This window comes from Gouania willdenowi, chromosome 13, assembly GCF_900634775.1.
Source record: "Gouania willdenowi chromosome 13, fGouWil2.1, whole genome shotgun sequence".
NCBI lineage: Eukaryota > Metazoa > Chordata > Actinopteri > Blenniiformes > Gobiesocidae > Gouania > Gouania willdenowi.
Genome location: NC_041056.1, coordinates 15,786,641 through 15,810,313, shown reverse-complemented (window position 1 = coordinate 15,810,313; position 23,673 = coordinate 15,786,641). Strand labels below are relative to the sequence as shown.

General features: G+C 37.8%; 2 protein-coding genes across 4 annotated transcripts in view; both read right to left on the bottom strand.

Annotated features, from left to right (window-relative positions):
- ppp1r37 (protein phosphatase 1, regulatory subunit 37) overlaps positions 1-20,237 on the bottom strand; it is a 40,344-nt gene extending 20,107 nt beyond the window's left edge. For all 3 annotated transcript variants that reach the window (XM_028464532.1, XM_028464533.1, XM_028464534.1), the window contains exons 1-2: positions 18,640-20,237; positions 352-449 (exon numbers count right to left, since the gene is read on the bottom strand). In XM_028464532.1, coding sequence (XP_028320333.1) covers positions 352-449; positions 18,640-19,351 — 810 coding nt within the window. In that variant the 5' untranslated portion in view covers positions 19,352-20,237. The remainder of the gene's footprint in view (positions 1-351; positions 450-18,639) is intronic.
- A 614-nt stretch (positions 20,238-20,851) lies between these two features.
- LOC114474483 (histone H2A-like) lies at positions 20,852-21,679 on the bottom strand. The gene is made up of 2 exons (XM_028464844.1): positions 21,449-21,679; positions 20,852-21,279 (listed from the first exon to the last, which is right to left on the bottom strand). The coding sequence occupies exon 2, from the start codon at positions 21,269-21,271 to the stop codon at positions 20,852-20,854; it is 420 nt and encodes a 139-aa protein (XP_028320645.1). The 5' UTR covers positions 21,272-21,279; positions 21,449-21,679.
- Positions 21,680-23,673: the final 1,994 nt, after the last annotated feature.

Below are 23,673 nucleotides of genomic sequence, written 5' to 3'. Positions count from 1 at the left end.
CCTGAGTAAAAATGGAAAAAATTCCTGAAATACTAGGAGTTACCTCTAATCAGATACTCTATCTTTTTAACAATATGTAATCCATATGTGGTTGCTATTACAGCAGTGTTAGCAAGGATGCTAAAACATCGCAGCTCATGCTGTGGGACCTCAACACATTTCTAGCAGATAGACATAACTGCTCAAGGGTTTATTATTATTATTATTATTATTATTATTAAATATTAAAAAAATATTTAAAATAATTAGTGCTTAATCTGTTTCTCTTTACATAAAAAAATCTTTATCTAAACACAGATATTATATGTAAGATGTGAGTGTGTGTGTGTGTGTGTGTGTGATGAGCCTTACCTGTATCTGTTTGAGCACTTTGGTAATGGGTTTACAGTTGAGTTTCTGACAGGCTTGTTTGTAGTAAGTAAGGATTTCCTCCACGGTCACATTCTGAGCTGTAACATGAAACAAGAAAGGGATTTTATTGGCTTTTCTTCACAGGCTGAGAAAAAAACAAAATCACCTCAATAAAAAACAGGAAGCAACAACTAAACAGGAATGCATTCCAGCAGGGGACAAAGTCAGTTCTACTGTGATTGTAAATCACAAACTGCAGTTGGTACACTTTGAATTAGTTTTCTTTTTTCTAAAAATAAAAATAAACAAAATAAGGCTCTCACACTGATACAATAGAGAGAGGGACATGAAATGTAACAATATGTACGATACTTAAAGGACTCCGTTTTAAAAGATCAGGACATTGAGTTGTATTTATGCAATAAGAGGCATAAACATCCTTCTTGGAGGAGCTACTGGGCCCCAAGCTAACACAGAATAGACCATTGCTGCAGAGCAGACAGTGTTAACAATTATCTTGTCAAGATCAGAACTTGTTCACTACAGCCTTTACATCGGCCCTCTTTTATCACCAACATCAGTCAAAGTCACAAAGCACTTTGTCAACACTGATTAGCTCTGCCTTTAACATTGGTAACAGCATCGGTAGCATGTGGATCTGGTTAGTAAGACAACAGTTAAAAACACAACATGAACCCAATACTGCTGTATATTCTGGTTATTTAATAAAAACTGTGATGGTTCTTTAAGGTAATTGAGAAGCTTACCACCATCATGCTTTGTTTTCATTCTTTGAGATGCATTTCATTTGCATATGAAATAAAAGGTTATTCAGAAATAAATACAAATGTGATTATGAGCTATTAAAAACAAATTGCAGCATTGATGCAGACAGTTGAACTGGCTTAAAAAGTTAGACGATTTAGACGTGTACTGTTTACAGGTGCAAAAAGTTGCAAAAATCAGAACAAGCATATTTGCCATATATACTAAATCTCACACATTTCTAACGAAAATATCTTTTTACCAGAAGTAATAAAATCTCCTGAAAGGAAGAATAGCTTTTTATACAACTGTATTGTGCCTGCCAATACAATTAACAAAGCACGACTATCAACACAAGATAAGTCACAGCACAGCCTGAATCTCTACAGTATGCCCTGGTGCGTGTGGCATGTCTGAGCTTATCCAATGTTGCTGATGACACAGGGCCGATGGAAGAATGCAAAATGTGTATAATCTAAATGTACTGCATGTATATTTACTGTGAATTTTTTTCGAGTTTAATCTGCTTTTATCAATATACAACATTTATATTTTATTCTTTAGATTTAATTTCATTACTTTTATATTGAAAAACACTTGGTATTGTATTGGAGTGTATATAAAGTGCTATATGAATAATGTCTTACTTGCTTGCTCCTTTTATCATTTTACATGTTCATGAATGCTGCTAATTTCAAATGCTACATCACAATGTTTAGCTGTGTAGTCGGGCATCATAGATGTGATTGGTACCTCTGATGCCGATCCAGAGCCAGAATCACCATGACCATTTTAATTATGATCATAAACAAAATACACACGCACTAGGCTTGGGCGGTACCCAAATTTTGATACCGTCAAACCTCGTCCCTATTTTACCGTGGTATACGGTATTACTGTGATTAATCAAAAAATATGATGTAAGGCTCAGGGTGCGTTCACACCGAACGCGACTGTGTGTGTGTGTGTATGTGCGTCTGTCTGTCTACGGAGCCGAGTGACAGGGGAGAAAGAGGGCTGATCACTTCTCCTCCCGCCGTATGTTTACAGCACTTATCATTAACACGGTTTAAATGAGCAACTTACGGAGTTACTAAAGGATGAGTTCAATCAGAATGTAGGCTTATTCAAGAAGTTAACTGCTTTAATTTTGCCCCAGTAAGTTGAGGAAGACTCTCTCTGCAGCCGTCTCACTATAGCGGGAGGGAGGGCCTGCTGCCTTGGCTCTACAGACAGAAGGACGGTGGAGTTGTCGCTTGAAGTAGCTTGAAAAGTTCAAATTCTTCAACTTTGAGCGAGGAGGTTGCGCTTGACCTAATCATTCAAGTCACGTCGCTTGAAGAGAGATAATTTGAGGTTGCGTTATTTACATTGATTTGAATGTAATTTAGTCGATTCAGCGGAGCCTCCGCGCTGTCACGTAATGACCACCCATTCAACACATAAGTGCTCCTGGACATAGAATCATGTTTAGGCATTAAATAAATTATATTTAATGTTTAATCCTTGTCTCCTATATAACTGCAATGCATTTTTTTAATGACTGTATTGAAACAGATACCTTTGCTATTTTTATGACTCTGAGGTGTACGGTATTATCGTATTACCGCCCAAGCCTAACACACACACATACACAGGCTAGCACCTCACATCCTGTGTGCAGCAAACATAAAGGCCTTATTATGGTTTTATAACTGACAGCTCTGATTTTAAGGAGTAAAATTGCCAAAACCTGGACATATCATGTAAATATGTATGGATGCAAAAAAGATTATTGAATGTTTTATTCATTTAATTATTTTTATCCATTAATTTATTGCTAAAGAGTGTCATGTGGTATGATGCATTTCAACCTTTTCAAATCAAATCAAAATTTTTTCCTCATCCACACAAGAAAATATATGGTTAGAGCTCAGTGGATTTAACCCAAGCACAGCTTTTACCACACGAGTTGGAGAACGGGCTAGTAAAATTGGTACAGTAAAGTTTGTGCACTCAAGTAAACACTCTGTCCTTGAAAGTGTTATTGTACCGAGTTGCTGTAGAACAAGTGTGTGTGTGTGTGTGTAAACATTTCCTGAGGGTCTCACGGTTGCTCGCATCATACTACATTTAAAGAGACAAATTATTTTTAGGATATAAAATTGACTTGAGCTTCACACTTTCACCATTTAGCTCTATTTTAGAGTGAGTGTAGAAGAAATTTGTGAAGACATGTATAATCCTGCTTTAGGATTACATCTACATAAAGTATTATCTTGGTTCAAAGGTGTTCTAGACACTTTCTGGCTAAAAATAAACTCCCACGTCCTAATGAAAAGTCCAAAACAGTAGAGTTCCTCACAGCATACATGATGCAGGCTGCTTACATTGCCATGGAAAACACAGAACCTGGCTTAAAACTTCCCATAAAGTTGAACACGGGAACAATAACGAATATAGAAGTCCATTAAGGGAACAAATTCTCTCCATTTTCCAGCACTTCATATTTATGAACTAACAGACGTGAGCCAACATACTCCAATGTAGGGCCTCCGATTTTCCGTTTCAAAATTTCCTAAATTCCGCTTTAGGATTTACTCATTCCCACGTTTCCGTTTCATCATCTTTCCCTATTTAGATGACTTGTCACTTTACTGGCTATTAAACTTCCCTAAATCGTACTAAACATGCTAAATGGGGTTAATAGAATCAACTACTGTATATGCTTCAGAAAATGTACGTAAACGGGATGGTTCCGCTGAAATCACGCAAGATTAGCCACACTAGTAGCGTGTAAATATATCCCAAAACAAACATGTATGTGAGGTATTTCCTGTATCATGCTGGGGCCTGAAAAGAAAACAAGGTCTATTACTTTTCCATTTCAGATTGCTTTATCTGTTTCAGAAGCTGATGGTAAATTCCTTTTTTTTTTATCCATTATCCGCAATCATGGAATATCTACATGCATAGAGGAAATAGAAACAAGATGGTGTAAAAATGTTGTTAAAGATGCTTTATTGTCAATATAAAGCACATTTTACAAAACAATTATAGTTCAGAGAGTTAAGGGTTGTTAAGGGTTGACGGCAAGAAAATGCAAAATCAATCTCGACCAAAGCCCTTAACATGAATGATTTGATGGTTAGGTGAAACTGCAGTACCATGCGTGGGGAAGACATGTACACCCTGACAGAAGGTCCCCAAATTATCTTTGAGCCTTTTTCCAACAGGGTCAACATGCTAAACACCAAAACACAATGCTGCCAGTAGGCACATTCGCTCTCCAAACATTATCTGATACTAATATGTGTCGGAGGAAACCATGCTGGCCAGTGTGACCATCTTCATTTCCACCATGGAGAATTCTTAAACAATGAATATTAATATATTATATATAACTTTTTTAGGCCGGGCTACCAGACTCAAAACACCACTCACTTTGTTCTTGTTGTTCTTCTTGTTGTTGTGTACACTAGTTAAAATCGCTACTCCTCTGTTATTCATGAACGAATCGGGCTGAAATTTGGTAGGTATATTCTATGGCTGTGTACGCATCAGCGCTCGGAGATTTTTGAAAAAAATAAATAAAGCTAAAGTCAATTTATCTTTTATTTGAGAGTCAAATATAACGATGGTTGGTGTTACCAAATCATTGGCACATACCAGTATATAAATGGGGCCTATTACTCCATACGTGTCACCGGGGTGCCAGGGGAGCCCCGGCGGCCCCATTTTTCAAATGACTACTCCTTCGTTAGTTCTTGTTAGATGGGAATGCAGTTTGGTATGAACACTTTGAAAGAATTTGATGAGACGCTCTGAGTCCTTTTTTTTTTACCATTTCCGGTAATTTCCAAATTTATGGGAAAATAGCCGTGTGATCTATCGTTTCAAAAGTAATTCAACATAGATGACGATTATGCCTCGCACAATTTGACAGTTGGTGGTACCAAATCATTGACACATACCAATAATTGAATGGGGCCCAATACTCCGTATGTGCACCATTTTATAAATGACTACTCCTCTGTTAATGGGCTGTAATTTGACATGGATATTCTATGAACAGATGTCAAGAGCCTCTTGGAGACCTTTTTTTACTCGAATGAACCGAGTCATTTGACAGAATTCTCGGGAATGTGGTACGTGCTATTCCACGCAGAGACATTCTGTCTTTAAACAAGTTCATCCGAACTTGTTTAAAGTACAAAAGCATTGTTTTTCATATGATGATTCTTTACTAAACTATTTCACTCAAAACACATCTGAAGTGTATGCTTTGACCCTTGATTTGGCAAACATTTGCTGCACATCACAGGCAGACGAATATTTATTCTTCTAAATTACGTATAAAACTCAAGGCACAGCAGTCAACTATTGGCAGACCTTGTAAATTGAAACCTTTGTTGGAGTGGAAAAATATGAAAATAAAGCAAAGGACATTGTTGTAAACCTAAAACAGGAAAATAATTATTATGACACTTTAATTACTTGATTTTTTTTTTTTCATCCTTATATTCTTTAAATGTAGTAGCATTAGGACTAAACAGTGTGCTTGCAATGATAGTAAAATATAAAGAACAAAATGTTCTCTGCAGCACTGTTAAGACTGTGTTGCTGTACACAGCTGGCTGGGTTGGTATCTTGGGGCACAAAAAACTGCATGCACCCAGGGTATAACTAATAAATTGTAAATCAATTACTTTCGCTGGCAACTGGCACGGCTGTAACAAGTATAGGCACATTAGGTTTCATAGGACAGCAGGAAGCCGAGAAAACCTGCTACTTCTCCACACTTTAACTGCAGAGCTACAAAGAATACAGTTTTAACAATTGCTTCACACACACACAAGCATTTATTGTTCGGCTCTGAACACCTGAGGATGTGTTGATAATGTAGAGACAGAAATAACATGTAATCGTGTTAGAAACGAAAGGCGCTCTTTCAAGTGGGGAATGAGACCTTTAGTTTGTCAGTAACCAATAAACCAATATAATGGGGGAAAAATGTAAATGGTACTCTAAAAGCAGTAGGAAAACAGTTCTGGGTCTTCACCTTAAAACAGAATTTGGGAAAATTTGAAACTAAGAACATTATGCGAACATTATGTATAAAATATATTTTATTCGCATATTTTACACTCAAAACATTGGCTTTGACATGCCATGTGCCAACAAATAGCAAAAAAATAACATACAATCTGCCTGTGGCTTTTAAACCAACTTTGATTTTAGTGCAACATGGCTTTAGTGAAACTTAACTGAGGTATATGCCTAGAACAACAAATAAATGCAGAAAGTTACTTTCTTCACAAGCTGGTCAACATGCCCAGGTTTCAGCACACTTCTTTGTGCAGTTACAATGTCTCCTGCAGTGGAAAAGACTTTCCTGGTTAAATAAAAGTAAAATAAATTAATTAATTAATTCATAATAAAAAATAAAAAAAAATCTATATGGATGCATTTTGAATCGATCCAAGAATCATAACATTGCGATGTATTGCCGAATCAATTTTTTTTTCCAATCCTAATTACTGGTAGGACTAAGCTTCATCTAAAGCCAAAGCAATACTAGAACTTCTGACTTGTTTTCAGAGATGTGCTGCCAGGTCCTATTTAGCATACAAGTGCCAGTGTTCAAAATAGTCCACCTTTTCCAGTCCCATTTCACACTGATGTGCTGTGAATGGTGGCATTATCGTCATTCGCACATGGCAGCTGGGACCTGCGTTTGTCAGAGGCAGGGTGGAGACTGTACCATGGCTTTGGACAATAGTACATTAGCAGGCATGAAAACATTTATCGAGACGGTAATGTGCAGAAGAGAACTATGAATAAAAAAACTGGCCAAAGACTGAATCTAAACCATTTATATATTACAGATTATTGTCTAACCATTGATCTGCACACAAAAAAGAAAATTGCAGGCAAAGTAGTTGATTAGTTTAATGCTGGCTCCTGATAATGGCAAAACCTACCATTCTTCTGATTATGCAAATCAAACTCCAAATACCTGCACTGAAATTAATGATTAACAGACAGCAGCTATCCTGTTCTGCTTAAGGGAGACTATGGAAAAAACTGAAATACCTCTAAGCCTAAGCACAACAAACAATAGCCGCCCTTCTAAACCATATACCCTTTGCACAACATAGATTAGACCTCCAAAGTGTCAAGTTACAGTAAAGAGGATATATATGAAGTAATCAGTATTTTTACAACTGTGTCACTGACACAAACATCTTTTCCCACTAAATAAAGAGTGAGACTGTGTAAATAACAGATGCATGGTCTATTTTAATAAAAAATATATTTTTTGTGCACAAAGGTATATAATAGGCAGTACATGCCACTGTTATGAGCTTTTTTTTTTTTGAACATTTAGCATTCCTAAATTTCTACACATCATTTATTTAAAAAAAAAAATATATATATATATATACACAGTACATATATATATTTATAAATATAAATAAATCAGCTCCTCTCTGTGTGAAAGTTATTGCAGTTTTGTGCAACAGTTCAGACTAAAGTAAAGTAGCAACAGAGTTTAGAACTGGCCAGCTAGTTGTCATTCCAAATAATCAGGCATATACTGTATATAATATATTCAAAGGTTGCTGTAGAATTTCGACCAACTTTGCGTCCCCTAGAGGTGCGATTTGCACTCCCCCGGAAGTTCACATGACCTGTAATAGCTGATGCTGCATTCAATACAACTCGGACATTGGCATTTCCATGTTCAAAATTTCGTTCTCAGTCTTAAAGTGTTCCAGATACAGCACGTTGAAAGATAACCATCACTCGACGACGCCTCCACATTAAAATAGTGTCTGCGATTACAGCCTGACGGTATTCAATAGAGTGCCCCTCTAATGTGCCCACTAAGGCCAGGATTAAGCAGCGACGTTAGTAACAAATGTTAATGTCACATTTGCATGGAAGGGAGAATAGGAAAAACTTTCCTTGGTCCATTTCTTGCTATCTTACATGATTTCAATAAGTACTAATGGGTTTCAAACTTCATATTTTATGCAATATAAACCTACAGAATAAAGTCAGAGGAAAACTGAATAAGAATTAGCCATAATACTAAAATTCAATCAAATGTGCTGTCAAAATTCATACAGGTTAAAAGATGAAAAGATGACCTATTAAAACATGTTAAGAAACTTGTGTTTAGAAATTTTAGATGTGTTATTTTCACTCCTGGCAAACTAAATTAGGGAACATCCGCTCGCCTGAGCAACATTCAGACTTTCCATGCCTTTGTAAATGCTGTACACTGAGAGCTGGCCTTATCACTTTGTAACTTGGTCCGCAGCCACAACAAACAACATTTCATGGGTCACAGAGTCTCTAATAACCTAGTGCTAAGTGGCTGTGATGACACAAGACGAAGCTACACGTAGGCCAAAATATTGAGCTGCTTTTTTTTTTTTTTTTTTTTTAAATGAAGGTATGCAAATGTATAGGGGTAGAGTCCTTAAAGTTATTCTAGCTGTTCTCCTGTAAACTCTTATAATGCAACTTAAGCACAACAAAAATTCAGAACAACCACTGCAGTAGATAGTGTCCCAGTATGACCTGGATATGGTATAGAATTAGCCCCAGTTGTGCCTCCACTCATTAAAGATTCAGAAGCAAAAAATGAATCTGTGTTGCATAAATGGGAAGTTCAGGAATCTCAGGATATGATGTAGTGTTTTCCCAGGCAAGAAGGGAGAAAGCACACACACCCAGAGGAAAAAAGAAAAGAAAGGCATAAAAATTTTTGCTACAGTCATTAGAAATTAAAATCAGGACAACAAGATTAGATGCAAAACCAGTTGCATTCGGATATTTTAAGTTATTCTTCATTCTTTCTGGCCTCAGAGGTCTATAGTTGTGAGTCTTGCGACTATCAACAATCATCAGTCCTGGAAAATATGAGTGTTTAGAAGCCAACGGAAACCCAACACCACAACTCACTACTATTGTTCCCTTTACACTGTCGCCTCCAGAGACCTTCAGGTTTCATTTCACAACTTTCCAAAGTAGTTTTCCTGCAGTTCATCAGATATCTCTTTAAAAGTATTCAGTCTCATTCAGGACTATTTCACCTGAATTTAACAGTACAAATTCTCATGGCATGTAGATGAAGCTTCAGGCTCTTTGAGCTCATGTAACAAAAATGTCTCTGACAGGTGAAGTATGGCTGGGATTGGGAATCCGATACACCATCTAAAGATAAAGTGTTGGGATGGATAGAGGGTCTTTTGTAGCTCTGGGCTCTCTGCTAACAGAGGATTGTGTTGTTTTCAGAATGAGAACAAAATTCAAGCCAACTTCTATTATGTAGTTATTTATCCTGGAAACATGTAAACTTACAAATCAAGTATTAAATTTGTGATCATAGAAAAAAACTAAACCTATGGAAACCATTCTTAAACATATTATGACATGCTGATAACATAAATGTGCTGATTTAAAAGCTTTCTAAGATGTAAATTCACTTACAAATTAATAACTTGCTGATAAATCTGCACTACTCAAATCTAATGATTTTTTTAATCTTTTGTATCTGGCATACTTTCATCCACTCCTTCACAAAACTTGTGATGGAGAACACAAAACAGGTCTCACTGACATTGCGAATGGATGATTGAAAGTGATAAATTCAGAAGTAAAATCGAGCTTTCAGTTTCTTGGTTGCTTGGAAAAAAAGACTAGATACATTTATGATAATGTTATAGCTTGGATTTTGATAACTTCCTGCTTTCTCAGAAACTCAGTGCATGCAAACAGAAACCATTTATCTTCCTGCTGACCTGCGGCAGTTTGAGAGACAAGATGAAATAAAACTCTGGTACAAAATGCCACACAGTCACTTTTTATTAACAAACAGCTGCACCATATAAACATGCTATGCTAATTGCTAAATTTAGATTTTTCTCTCATAAGGGACAAAATGTGTCTGTAAATTCTGTACTGTGGCTTGTTTTTTGTTTATGGACAGGCAAAGACTACATGGCCCCTTTAAGAGAAGAGGAACCGTGTGTGTACACACAGCTACAGACAGAGAGTTCTGCTCCAGACAAAATAATATACATTATCATATAATGCAAATTTTCACCCACGTTGTCTCGGTGCTTCCAACACTTTTACAGCTGAGGGAGTTATATGAGGGACAACCGGACATCTCCCGTGTTCCTCTGACTAGTTAGCCGGGCATACAGAGAAAGTAAACAATTCTACCACTTGTGTCCGTCCTCTTGTGAGAGTGAGTGAGCGCAGCGTCTGTCAGAGGTTTGCAGAGTGGAGTGTATGTGAGAGAGAGACTGGAAAGACGTAGCGAAGGCAGCGACTCCTAAAATTATTTTAATGCAAAATTGTCATTTTCCTAATTTATAACGAAGCACCACAGAATCAGCTGATGCTAGTCCATCTCTGTATCAGGGGGACCTTTGGAACTTAAATAAACAAGATAATTGTGTTTGATAAATAATCTAAACCCACACTGCAGGCCCCCAAAGAAGACCTGGCTATATCTAGCCTGGACTTTGCCCATGTTGAATGTTGTTACTCCTATCCATCCAGCTGCTTGCTATGTGTACCACAGAGGAGCTGGCAAATGCCACAGGCAATAAAAGTAAGGGGACAGCAGTGTGAGTGTAACAGCTGCTTGAGTGGACACAACATTTTTGTATCAAACAGTGTAGGCCTCTTAGAACAATAAATTAAAGATCATTTGCTGAAAAACACCATGTAAAAGGTTGAAATTGAATGTTTGTTTTCATTTCCACTGTAGACACTCCATTTATTGACATTTTTAAAAAAGTTTCATGCATTGCATTGTGGGATGGATTCGGAGTCCTGGAAATGGATGGATAGAAGTGTTTTCCCTTCATTCAATGTATGTATGTTGTACAGGCCTAGACTGGGCTGCTGGAAGAGAGTCAAATTAAATATGTTCTCTCTTTAAAACACAAAGTGCATTTAAGTCACAGAGCGTGTTCTGTGTGTGCTTTGACTGACACAGAAACATAAATCACACTTACATGCCTCGGTTCAGGTTAAATGAGCAGTGGTTGAACCAACTACTACTTTTTGTTTTAACGTGATTGCGAGGCCTGCGGCTCCCAGAGCTGACGTTACCTTGCGCTACTGCTGCAGTGAGAATGCTGCCAGACGTGCCTGGACAGTTGACGTGTGACATGTCATGGTGCCTTAGTAGGTAGTTGGAGTGATTTATCATGTTGCCATTGTATTTTAATTCTTTACTTATCCTAAAAACAGTGAGTGACTCATTTAGAACACCTCCTTCTTAGGAAAAGTTAGTGTTTTCACAAACTGAAACCCAGTGGTGGCTTGATCGTTTCACGTTCGCTGGCTTCTTGATGTTTTATTGTCTGCTGGCACGTGGCAATGATGTCACAAACAAGCAAATGAGTCAAGTAACATCCTTATCATTAAAAGCGCTTTAAAGTCTTTAATGTGTTATTTCCTTATATCGATACAATTGATTATCTTGAAAAATAATGTTAGATCAATGTGTCATCCGGAAAGCCAAACTTGCCAAGCACAGATCATAGGAAAAAAAACAGATGTATTGATTTAATAGATGAATTGTTACACCTTTACAGAAACTTACTGTATCATATTTGTTTTATTGTCGACATAAAAAAAAATAATTGTGATCACAATAAAACTTAAACAATTGAATAATACAAACTTAAAATGCAAGAGGTCTTGAACAAGTAGTATTGAACAAAAACACTTTGTAAAACAGTAACATAATAAAGCTGCCTGTAACTAACCGGCCTGCAATTTGTGGAGGTAATGAGGTTTAAACCAACCAGAGAGTTGCAAATTTAATTGAAACCAAATAATTAATAAATAATAATATCCTTTTTGAGAGTTGGCATTTTTCAAAGTGCAAACAATCAAACTGAGCTTAGAGCCAACACGCTAAAGGAAATATATAATTCCAGTGCAGGTGTTCGCGTTTAAGGTGATCATGCATCGTTGTAGCACTACCATGGAATCAGAGCTTTACTTCACAGAGTTTACACGTACATTGTTTCATCGAAATGTTTCCAAACTTTGGAATCTTTAAGTTGGACTTAGGCTTCTTTCGTTTGTTCCGCAATTCTTCTTCACCATTTACTTGCAGAATGTAAATGGTGGGAGTGATACTGCCCCCACCATTTAATGTACAGTACTACAGCAACTTAAAGCAGGAGGCAGCCGCTGACCAGTGGTGGACTTTATCAATTTACAACCTTAAATACGATGGGTCAACGCTTTGAATCAGTGTCAACAAATTTTTGTGGTCAACAATCGATTATGTTTTCTAATCATTGCAGCCTTATTCACATCCCATAATGCAGTGCGCAAAACTTTTCAAAAAATGTCAATAGACTGTTGAAGATGAAAAACAATGTCAAGTTTTTACAACTTTTTTTCCAAGCAAATGATCTTTGATTTATTGATCTATATGCTATATGACTTTATCTGAATGATCCTCTCTAGCAGCTGTATGAAAAATATGTAAAAAGTTAGACATTATTAGATTATGACTAATTGGGCCCTGACTGGATAGATGGTTGAAATTATTCCTTGGTGGTAGTAAAATCGGTTTCTACTGGAGTATAGTCACTTGAGTTCATATTGCACTACAGTATCGTTAACATATTTGAACCTTCCATCTGTAGAGCTTCTTTCTGAGCCCCTCCCCCATCATGCATTACTGACCTTTACTCTACCCGAGCCTACATTTTCTGTTTAATATGTCAGTAGAGCAAAACAAACAACATAACATAAAGAAATGAACACAATGCTACCAACAGCAAACTCTCACACATGGTCTCCTATGCTCGAAATGGTACACCTCATGCAATCTCATTTTATCAGACGGTTGTCACGTGTGTAACTGTGTCAACTGCCATCAGAGTGATGTGAACAAAACACTGGTTTTCTCAGGAAGACTGTGGCTCTCCACACTAAATTGTGCCAGTTGTTGACACCAGATTAAGAAGTGACAGTCAGGATCTGATTGTGACAAAAGCTACTGAAATCTAAATATTTGTGGAATATGCTGATGCTGCTGCCTGTAAAGGGAAACTGTTACAAGGTAAAGTGTTTATTTGTGTGGAAATGGTGAAGATGACCTTGAAGCAGGACACCGCTGTTCACCGTCCTCCAAAGGCCTCTAAAAACAACAGATCCCAATCAACAGTGCTGCTGACAACGCTGCAGCGTTGTGATGCCATCATGCCAATATGGACACAAAATTAATATAGAGACACTTTGTAGAACAAACCAGGAGGCAGTTTGGAAAGCATATGGAAGTCCTATCAGGTAAAAGGAAGGTAGTAGTCCCTGGCGAATAAAAGGTTTGGTCCCCCACTGCCCTAAAATATGTAAAACGTGCGCTATCAATGTGTTCACAAGCTTGTTTGTTCATATTTTGTGCATATCTACACGTCTTCTACAGGTTTTGGAGTTTTCATGTCTTAAACTTTATGTATCCAATCAATACAAACAAACAATGTAGCTTCTCTCACATATAGAATGTGTATTGCATCAGTGCATTAATGAAAATACATACATCAGAAAAATCTGAAACCATTTAACTGCATAGTTACTATAAATACTGAGTTCCTTGTGTCAACACAGTTTAGGTAGTGGCATGTTGCTGAGCTTTACCAGACATGTTTTCGATGAACAAACAGGAACCTCATGAGGTAGGACGGCACACCTCAAGGAGTGGTGGGATTCACTCACAACGCTGCATACAACACAGGCCTGGCTTTATATCAAGATGTGCTGTGGGTGCTTAAGGCTAACTGAAAGTAAGGCTTGATGTTATTCAATTTGAACTTCTACTTAGGGGGCAGAGAAACAGATGCTGTCTGAGGATGAAAGAAAGATGCTCTAGCCTGGGCCTGAATAAACACCCAACTAAGGGAAAAAAACACAAAGGATAAAGCCTCTTAAAATCAATGTGCACACACCTCACAGTTATCATTGTCCATTCATTCAGCACTCACTTTATAATGGATTACATTTTTTTTTTTTTAAAAAAAAGCACACAATGGCACATCAGTCCTTAACCCAGTCTTGAGAGATTCAAACATGAAGGATGACGATTTAAAAAAAAGCAAGACTAAAATCTGCTGTACGATCTATTGGCTAGGGGTGTGCATTAGGGGTGTAAATCACCAGCTTCATCACGACACGATGCAATGTCGATATTTGCCGCTATCACTAAGTCTGTCACGATATAATTTCAATTTGATTCGATTCACAAGCCTGCGATCGATATGTGATATCATGTGCCCATCTTACAATCATTTACATGTATATCAACTCCCAAAATAACAACTGATTCATGGTTTGACCATTTTATTTCTTTCAGGTATCAGGCATTAAATAAACAGTATAAACACCATTCTGTAACATTTAACAAAGGGTTAGATTTTGAATTGTGTGAGTGATAAAAAAGTATCTAGTAGTTTTATTTAAATTAATACGGTGCAATAAGTTTTTAATAATACCAAAATATGGCTTTAAAAACAGTTGATTTTACTGTAACAAACTGTAACTAGATGGGGAAAAAAGTGTCACTGGCATGTTATTATAAATAATATTATTATTTTAACATTGACATGTTAATAGTGCCACACTGTTATATAACTAAGTATAAAAACTTATTTTAAGGGGCATACGATGAATTTGTGTAAAACAAAAATAACCACATGGTTTATTTGTTTTGATTTAGTTTTAAAACGAAATAACAAAAGAACGAAGGGTACACGAATAATAATGCTACATATATGGTTTGATACAATTTTTTCTACTTTAATATTAAATAAATATCTTAAGTGGACTTCCAGACACTTGTTATACAGTGGTCCTGTTTATTTACATGAACAGACGCTGTTTGTTGTGGGGCGTTATATATAGTATAAATCAACCCATTTACGGGCACAGACCGAATACTGAAAATATCAGAACTCAGTTTGTGTGTTTGTGCACTCACGTGCATGCTAAACCCCTAGCAAAACAACCTTCTTCAACCCAATTCTTATCATCTTAAAATCAGCATCACTACTATAGCGCTACGCTTTCATTATTATTTCATTTCCTGATATATAGTTCATAATTTTTAACTCTTTCCTTGCGTGGCTTTTTCTCCTTGACTCCTCGCTTTGACGAGCAACTGTGTAAACAACGCAGGTTCCGTGCCGCTCTCGGGTTACTTCCGCGTCTTCTTCATTGGTGTTTTATAGCGGTTGGCTCCACATTCAGGAAGCGGCAGCGGGGCATTACTGTTCGGCGATTGCATAGTACTGTGTACAAATGTGGGTGGCAGCAGGGGTTGCAAGTCTTTGTTGTCACGAGGCATTTGCTAGTTATGCCACTATCCCTGTGCAGGAAATTGTGGCATGAATGAACAGATGTGCAATGTGAATTTCAAAATAAAAGCGTATCTTGAAGATGGCGATGTCTATCGATGTTTTAATTGTGCATCAATGTAATTGGATCGTTAATTAATTAATCGCTGTATCGATATGGATCGATGTATTGTTACACCACTAGGGCATTGCCACGAATCTGACGATACGTTCACGATACTATATATCTCTCGATAAATTCAGATACTAAACAATATGATTAGTCTTTACACGATCAGGATTTTTGGGCCGATCACCTATCACTGATCAGTGAGTTTGAAAAAAATCGATAACCAATCACCAATCCAATCATATGAATTCAGGTTGTTTTTTTTTTTGTACCAACCAAATTACTTCGATGCTACCTGATACAGATTCACGAAAAATCAAACGGTACCATTTTTTGGGATCTAAACCCATTCTTGTGACGGTGAGGGCGTGGAGGAGTGGAAGAATTTCCATGCAGGACCTGAACATAACATTTGTTTGTTTGGTGTGTATGTATGGGTGCGTGGCCCTTTAACTGCGAATGAATGACCTTGTCACTTGACCAGTGTCTGGAGTGAGAGAGTATGTCTGACCGGAGCAGATCGATTATAAGCTGTATGCTGTTTTTGAGTCATTGGCAAAGTAAATGTTGCAACTGTTGAATTAAACCGGAGTCCAAAGTCATACTCAATGACAGCTGTGAAGCGAGGGAGTAAACCCCGAAGCTGAGGATAGCTTCAACTACAAGAGAGTTGGAAATTAAGCTGTGGAGGTAAACAACACTGGAACTATGTGAAGCCTCCATCAGTAGGGCCCTATAAAATCAGTTTTATTTTTTTTTCCAAATTCCATTTTTCCCCCCAAATGATGTTTTCCACTTAAATTTTTTAAAAATCAGTTTTTTTTAGAAATATTAATAATTCTTTTCAGAAAATATTACTTTTTAACTCCTGTAAGAAAACTAAATGAATACAAATAAATTAAAAAATCCATAATTAAACAAAAATGTATGTAAAAAAAAAAGTAAGATACAATTAAAAGGTAAATATACTGACATGGATTATTCTGACTGCTCCTTTTTAATTATTTACAGGTCATATAAAGATGTGAGAGCAGCATTAATGTCACTCAATTTCCTCTCAGGGATCAGTGATGTATTGCATCTGAGCAGGTATATTGTTTAAGTTTTGATGAACGTAATTTAAATTAACCTAATTTAAATTATCTTGATGACATCATTCCAGACCGTAATGATTACACAAAACTAAATGGACACAAGGATGGTCAGATATTTCACCACGAGGGGCCAGAATATTTTACAGTAACAGAACTTATCATTAACCTACAATGTTTCAAACTCTACAATCCCTGGCATTGATGATCTCGTCCATAACAACACGCAACTTGTTCGACGGATCTTCTGTAGCTCTGATGAGATGTTGTTCAAACACTCTGAGCAGATGAAGATGATTAAAGCTGATCATGTTTTCACAGAGCACCGCTGTGCTACACAAGGAACAGACAGAGTTTTACAGGCACAGTAAAGTGGTGCACTGGTGGCTCTGTATTTAGGAGTCAGTGATGATTTGCTTAGTTTTTTGCCAGTTTAGACAGTGTTTGGGGTGGTGTAGGTGGTGTTTAATGCAGACAGGACAAGAGAGGGGCGTGCAGTGCACTTAATGAGAGCTTCCTGGAAACATTTCCTCACAAAAAAATATTCCTTGCCACATGGTGACGGCGTTTCATGTCAATTCTGTCCATTTCGCCGTTTAACCATTTTCATTGGTCGATTCCGTTAGCGTAAATTTTATAGGGACCTGCATCAGCATTATGGGAGCAAAGACATATTTCCTGACTGTATAGCACAATCAAAAAACACGCACTTCCCTTTTTTTTGATGTCTGATGAAGGGCGGCCAGCCCGAAACGTCATGTTTTTGGTGTAAATTAAAATTGAAATTGGGAGCTAACCACGCAGTTGTGAGGACCTTTTTCTTAGCATATTTCCTGACTGTGACATCTTAAAACCTGCTGTTGCTTATAGTCCATGTTCACATGTGCACGGAGGAGGCTCATACATGCATGCGCGCTTCTGTGTCCACCACCGCCCTGAAACGGACAGAAGTCTCCGGTATGAAAGCAAAATCATCGCTCCGCTCTTTTAACATGCTCAGGCTGAATAAACAAAACAAGCACGCACACACATAAAAACACACACATGCAAACACAAACACTAACAGAAGACGCTGCCCCCCCCTTTCAGAGCCAGTAGACTGGGGAAGAAGTCCGGCGCACAGCTTCTCTGCTCCAACTGTGAGACATTTTCGCCGTTCGCTCATAGGTTTTTACCTTTGTCCACTAATGTGAGTGAAATAAAGCCGTGTCACGTAAAGCATATAACTCTTCGGTGTAAATTAAATGGATAAAACAATGCAATGGAAGCATCTACAGAAAGTTTCAACACGACAATGACGTCATTGATTGGATCGGTGAATTAAGATATTACAGCCGATCACATTAATTGCATAAAATGCTAAATATCGCCCGATCCGATAAAGCCTATGAATGTATATAAAAAAAATAATAATAAACTAGTGAGAATCATTAAATGGCAACAAACTGTAATTGAAGTACCAATATCAAAAACATGTGGTATGTTTATCAAACTGTAAAAAAATTTAATTTTAAAAAAGTTTAACTTTTGCTTCTACAACAGATTCTGATTCTGTTATGTTCCTAAATTCTTAAAAAAATAACCACATACATGTATAAAAGTGGCCACTATGTTTTATGAGAACAGAGTGCAGTCAACTTCTGAGCTAAAATGTATTGCGCAGTGAGCTAGTTTAACAAGGTTTAATGTGGTTCACTGACACCTAGTGACTGGGCGTTTACGTGCTATGCTGTTAGCGCAATGAAATGGTTTTATTGTTAAAAAAAAAACAGGAAGAGGAAAAAATTAATTTGGACATTTTTTTGGATCGATACAATTATTGCGCTGTGAAATATTGCTATATATCATCAAATTGATATTTGGCAGTTCTAAATAGTTGGAGTAAAAATAAAATGCCATTTAAATTTAGAAGAAAACATGAAAAAACAAGTCTTACCATGTCTCCAGGGGTCCTTGGGTTCCACTGCTCCAGAGACGATATCGTCATCTGACGGAAATGTCACCCGTTTACCATTTGCTTTGTGTTTATCATCCTCTTCCAGCACTGAGGGATACAGTCCTGCTTGGCCAGAAGCATCTGTGCTGCTTGGTTGGTTTGTATCAGACAGAGGATGAAATTCTGCGTTTGAAGCGCTATCTGAGAGTGGACTGATATTTTCTGTTTTACCCTCCAGCACTCCACTCTCATCAAGACTCAGATCCACACCTATGTCCATGTCTCCAACATCATCACCGTCTTCCACAACTAAATCTGCAGAACTGTCCTTCATCTCCTCCTTAACAATATCCACCTTGTGCTGCTCGTCCATGGAAAAGATGGAGTCTGAGGGGTTCACTATGGCAGGTGTATCTGGGGTGAAAGTGTTTGTTTTATTCCCATTGACTTCATCTATTTCCAGTGGGGCCTGTTGTGCCTGGTGGTGGTTGGTTTCCTCCATAGATGGGAGGTTGTCAGTAAGCTGAGGCATCAGATACATTTCTGAAGCTTCTGTGGAAACAATGTTTTGTATCTTCCCGTCACCCTCCGCCATCAGTTCAGAGATTCGTGGGGTGAGCCCTTCTGTGCTGTTGGTGGTATTTTGATCACCATCGTCGTTACTTTTGGTCTTGATATTGCACAAGTCTAGACACTGCTCTTCGATGTTCATGTTTTCATGTCCTGGTGCATCCAGGGTTTCTGACTGTGTCACAATGACTAGTAGACACTGATCATGTTACCTCTTAGTAATAATAGTAGGACAAACATAAACTCCAGTAGATCCTTTTTAAACCAAGTGCAATAAAATTAGTATTTCCATATGTGAATTTCAACAAAGTTTAAAGTGCAAATTCGAACTTATAACCACACAACCGCTACCTGGGTGAAAATAGATTTACATTCAGTGATTATTTACATGCTATCTGGAGAAAGTTTGGCCATCTGGGAGCTAGGAAGGAAGCTACAGTCCCTGATCAGCACATTGTCAGGTGTAAAACATGTAAATGGAACGACAAGTTGTCAGTGACAGGTAAAGTCAGAGTGCCTCCATGGTGAGCTCAGTGCCCGACAAACACAACCTGTTCATCTGCATGAATTCAAAGCAAGCTAACACACCGCTAGCTTAAGAAACTTGTCCCGGAATAACGTTCAGGCCCGGGTGCTGCACTCTAACACTCACGATGTTTGTCCAATTCTCAGCGACAAAGTCCATACTTCGACAGGCCGGAGGATTGTTTTCTATCCAGTCCGAGTGTCTGTGTTTGTCCGTCCGTCCGCCGCCGCGTTGAAACTCGGCTCACATCAGCAGAGGAAAAAAACAGGCGTCACACTCACAGTGATGGTCATGTCTCGAACAGGACATGGCTAACAGGAGCCGAGCCGGGGCTGCATGTGTTCCCGCTGTTATCAGCAACGATGTACAGACGAGCAACAGACCACCTGAGTATCCTGGATGTCCCTGTCTGTGCCGAAGAGGACAGTTTTAGACCGCGTCAGTCCAACCTCACCTTCGCTAGCTTGTTGAAGTCCAACAACTGTTTGTTGTTCACACGTCTGACGTCAGCACGTCGGGACCTACGCAGGGTGCGTTCAGGAAACGCAGGGTTTGACAAAATCGTTACAAAATTATGGATCCCTCATAAACTCCGTTAAACAATTGTCCTCAACTTAAAAATAAGAAAACCTTGAAATTACAGTGCTTGTGTAGTGCTCGACAATAAATGTACATACTTTATTTCTTCCACGTTTAAAGCTTAACATTTGCGTGACGTGTATTGATTTTGTAATCTAGTGTAGGCCAGAAAACATTTATAGTTATTGGACGAGTGGCCAGAAATTGACAACGCAATCAAAATCTTAAAAAAAAAAAAAAAAAAAAAAAACAAACTTAAAATTGTTTTTCCTTCATTTGTAGTTTAAAGAGCAGCTCTGAAGTATGTAGGTGTTAGTTTCCTTTATTAAAACTTTAACATGACTGCATTTACAGTAGTCTGTTAAATACACACTAAAATATTGGAATCAAAAGTAATGATAAATTGTGGAGCTACAACTTTTGAAAAAAAGGCAATAATTAGGAGAGAGACTAACAAGTAATCCATGTATTGCAATAATTTATTTAAAAAAATAACATTGTAAAAAGTGATCATAGGACAGATGCAACAACTACATTTTAAAACTCCTGGGACTGGACATCTTTGGCATTAGGAACGTCTCCCTTCTGCATCTTGGTCTTCTTTGGAAGCAGGCTGGCTTGGATATTAGGGATGACCCCTCCCTCTGAGATGGTGACCCCTGCCAACAGCTTGTTCAGCTCCTCATCGTTTCTCACTGCCAACAGGATGTGTCGTGGGGCAATGCGGAGCTTCTTATTGTCTCTACTAGCATTTCCAGCCAGCTCCAAGATTTCAGCACAGAGATACTCCAGGACGGCAGCCAGGTAGACAGAGGATCCACTGCCAACCCGTTCTGCATAGTTCCCTTTCCTCAGCAGCCTGTGGATGCGGCCTACTGGGAAGCTCAGGCCTGCTCTGGAAGACTTGGTCACTGAGGATTTTGGTTTCACTGCAGTTTTCTTTCCACGGCCAGACATTTTTCAACCTAACAAAACAATAAAATATCAGCTCAAACATTGCATTATAACAAAAATATCAACATATTCAGCCTTAAAGAAGTAAAAACTGCACATGATTCAAAATTCTCAGGTTTAATAGTTTTACTACAATCAAATAACATTGCATGCCATAAAAAGTACCAAAAACCCACTCACTTTTTCAGTTCCAAGTCAGTTCAACCTGCCTGATTCAGATTATTGCTGTCACTGAGCAGCAGATAAGGTTTTAACAGCAGTCAGTAGGGCTGAGCTGAGTAGACACACCTGGTTAATCTGCTTCACCTGTGTTAGTTTAGCTTAACGAATGCCATTAAGAAACTTTAGGGAGCAGAAGTGAACTGTAGTATCAAATTCATCCAACTCTGAAATAGAGAGCTGCTGTCATGTATGATGCATGTAGACCACCACAGGTGTCCAACTCTTTTCCAGTTTGGCCTTCAGGAGAAAGTAAAAATGACAGAAAACATAAATCATTGTGTAAATGACCAAATACTTTAGATGTAGATATCTCAGTCTCTTCAAATCCACAAATTCAATTAAACTCCATAACATTTTCAGGGGCTAGCTATTTTCCCATGCCTATACCACACGACTGCAGTCACTTTTAATTCCAATTGTGGAAAGAACGCCCCAGTTTCTTAAAATCCTGCAACTTTTTTACAAAGTGTCCCCCAAAATTGCTGGAAATCTCACAAATATTTGTCATAAAATGTGAGGATTTTGAAACCACCATTGATTTATCATTTGTGGCATTGATATTGTTGGTGCCTCCCTTACTGTATTTATTATTTACATGTGGAAAAGCAAACTAGGGCATACAGCTGTTGAAATTGCTCTTTTTTCTGCGGTGGGAAAATGAGTTGGACACCCCTCAACTGATGAAGACAATCTGCAGATCTGACAGCCATTAGCATTTTACAAACACATTGGATGATTGTCAATCTCAGTTGTTGAGATACAATTGTATGTATGTATAGAACAAAATGCATGTTCAAGTACAAAGTAATTGCTACAAATAGTATTTCCTAATCGTGTCAAAAAGAAGTAAAAGTGCAGCATTTTTTTTGCATCCTCATTTTAGTATAAATTCTTTTGTTGTCTCATTAAAATCTGTTTTATTTAATAGGCCTGCAACTTGCTGATATATCATAAAAGAATGTGAGAGAAACATGCAGAAACCTGCTGAAAATGGAAAAATTCACCTCCAAATTCCAATTAAGCTACCGAGTCATGTCTGAAAATTGTAAGACGTAAAAATATTTTAACAAATTATACATAGATGTGGATATGAAGACTCAGTGAACCTACAGCTGTTTATGCAAAGTGGAAAAATGGATGGTTTGATAAAGATCAACAGCAGATGGCAGCACAGACCTCAGCGTGGACCTACAACACTCACTTTTTACAACAATCTTATTCTATTTCAAAATCAAACCAGAATTTGACATAATGACAACACTCATAGGCACTGACATAATGCTTTCACTTTATGAGGGGATTTACCTGTTTGTCTCTCTCAGTGGCTAATGGGTTTAATAACTGAAAGCCTATCCATGGATGACTCATCTCCGGGTGAAGGAACAGATTACATTTTTAACACACTTAAAGTGAGTCAAACATAAATAAACATCATCACTGGCCAAATCAACAAGTGGAATATTAGGTGTTTAGAGTGTTGTTTGAAAATTAATCCTTTTTCGAAGCTGTATTTGTCATTTTTAATTCACGAATCAGCACACCAGAATGATGTCATACATGTTTTTCATAATGTTTTTATAGTTTCGGTTTGATTCTTGGGCAGGATGCCTGGGATGTTGATTGGATTAACCGGACCTGCCTGTAGGAGTTAAATAGTGTGTGAATAGTTGTCTCTCTGTATGTTCCCCTGTAACTGGGTGTACTCTGCCTTATGCAGATGTGAACTTCAGATGAAGACTAGCAGACCCTCGTGACCCTGTTTGCAGGAATAAGTGGATATAGAAAATTGATTGATGGAAGATGTGGTTTAATTACAATGGGGGCACACCAACACTTTAACTGCAACAGGGTTATGATTCCCTTAGAAGGTCCATTAAGTTTGGCCAGGTTTGAATCAAAGATGTGGACGAGATGGGATGCAGAATGGGATCTCAGCATTGTTACAAACACACTCCAGCTCAGTTCCTGCCTGGTGATGTAGTGCTGATGGCAGACATCCTAAGTTGTTAACAAAGCACAATATTTAAAGAGCCTATGTCACACTAATTTGAATTATAATTCAATATTTTACAGTGTGTCCATCTTCACAATAAACTTTGCATTTCAATGTTGCTTTTTACGCGTTGCCGGTCTGCTTTTCAGAGAATGCCCGTATATATGCCTTCTTCACATTCTCTTATCTG

What these genes read in the sequence shown, in the direction of transcription:
- LOC114474483 (XM_028464844.1), bottom strand. Translation starts at nt 21,271, where the DNA reads ATGTCTGGCCGTGGAAAGAAAACTGCAGTGAAACCAAAATCCTCAGTG.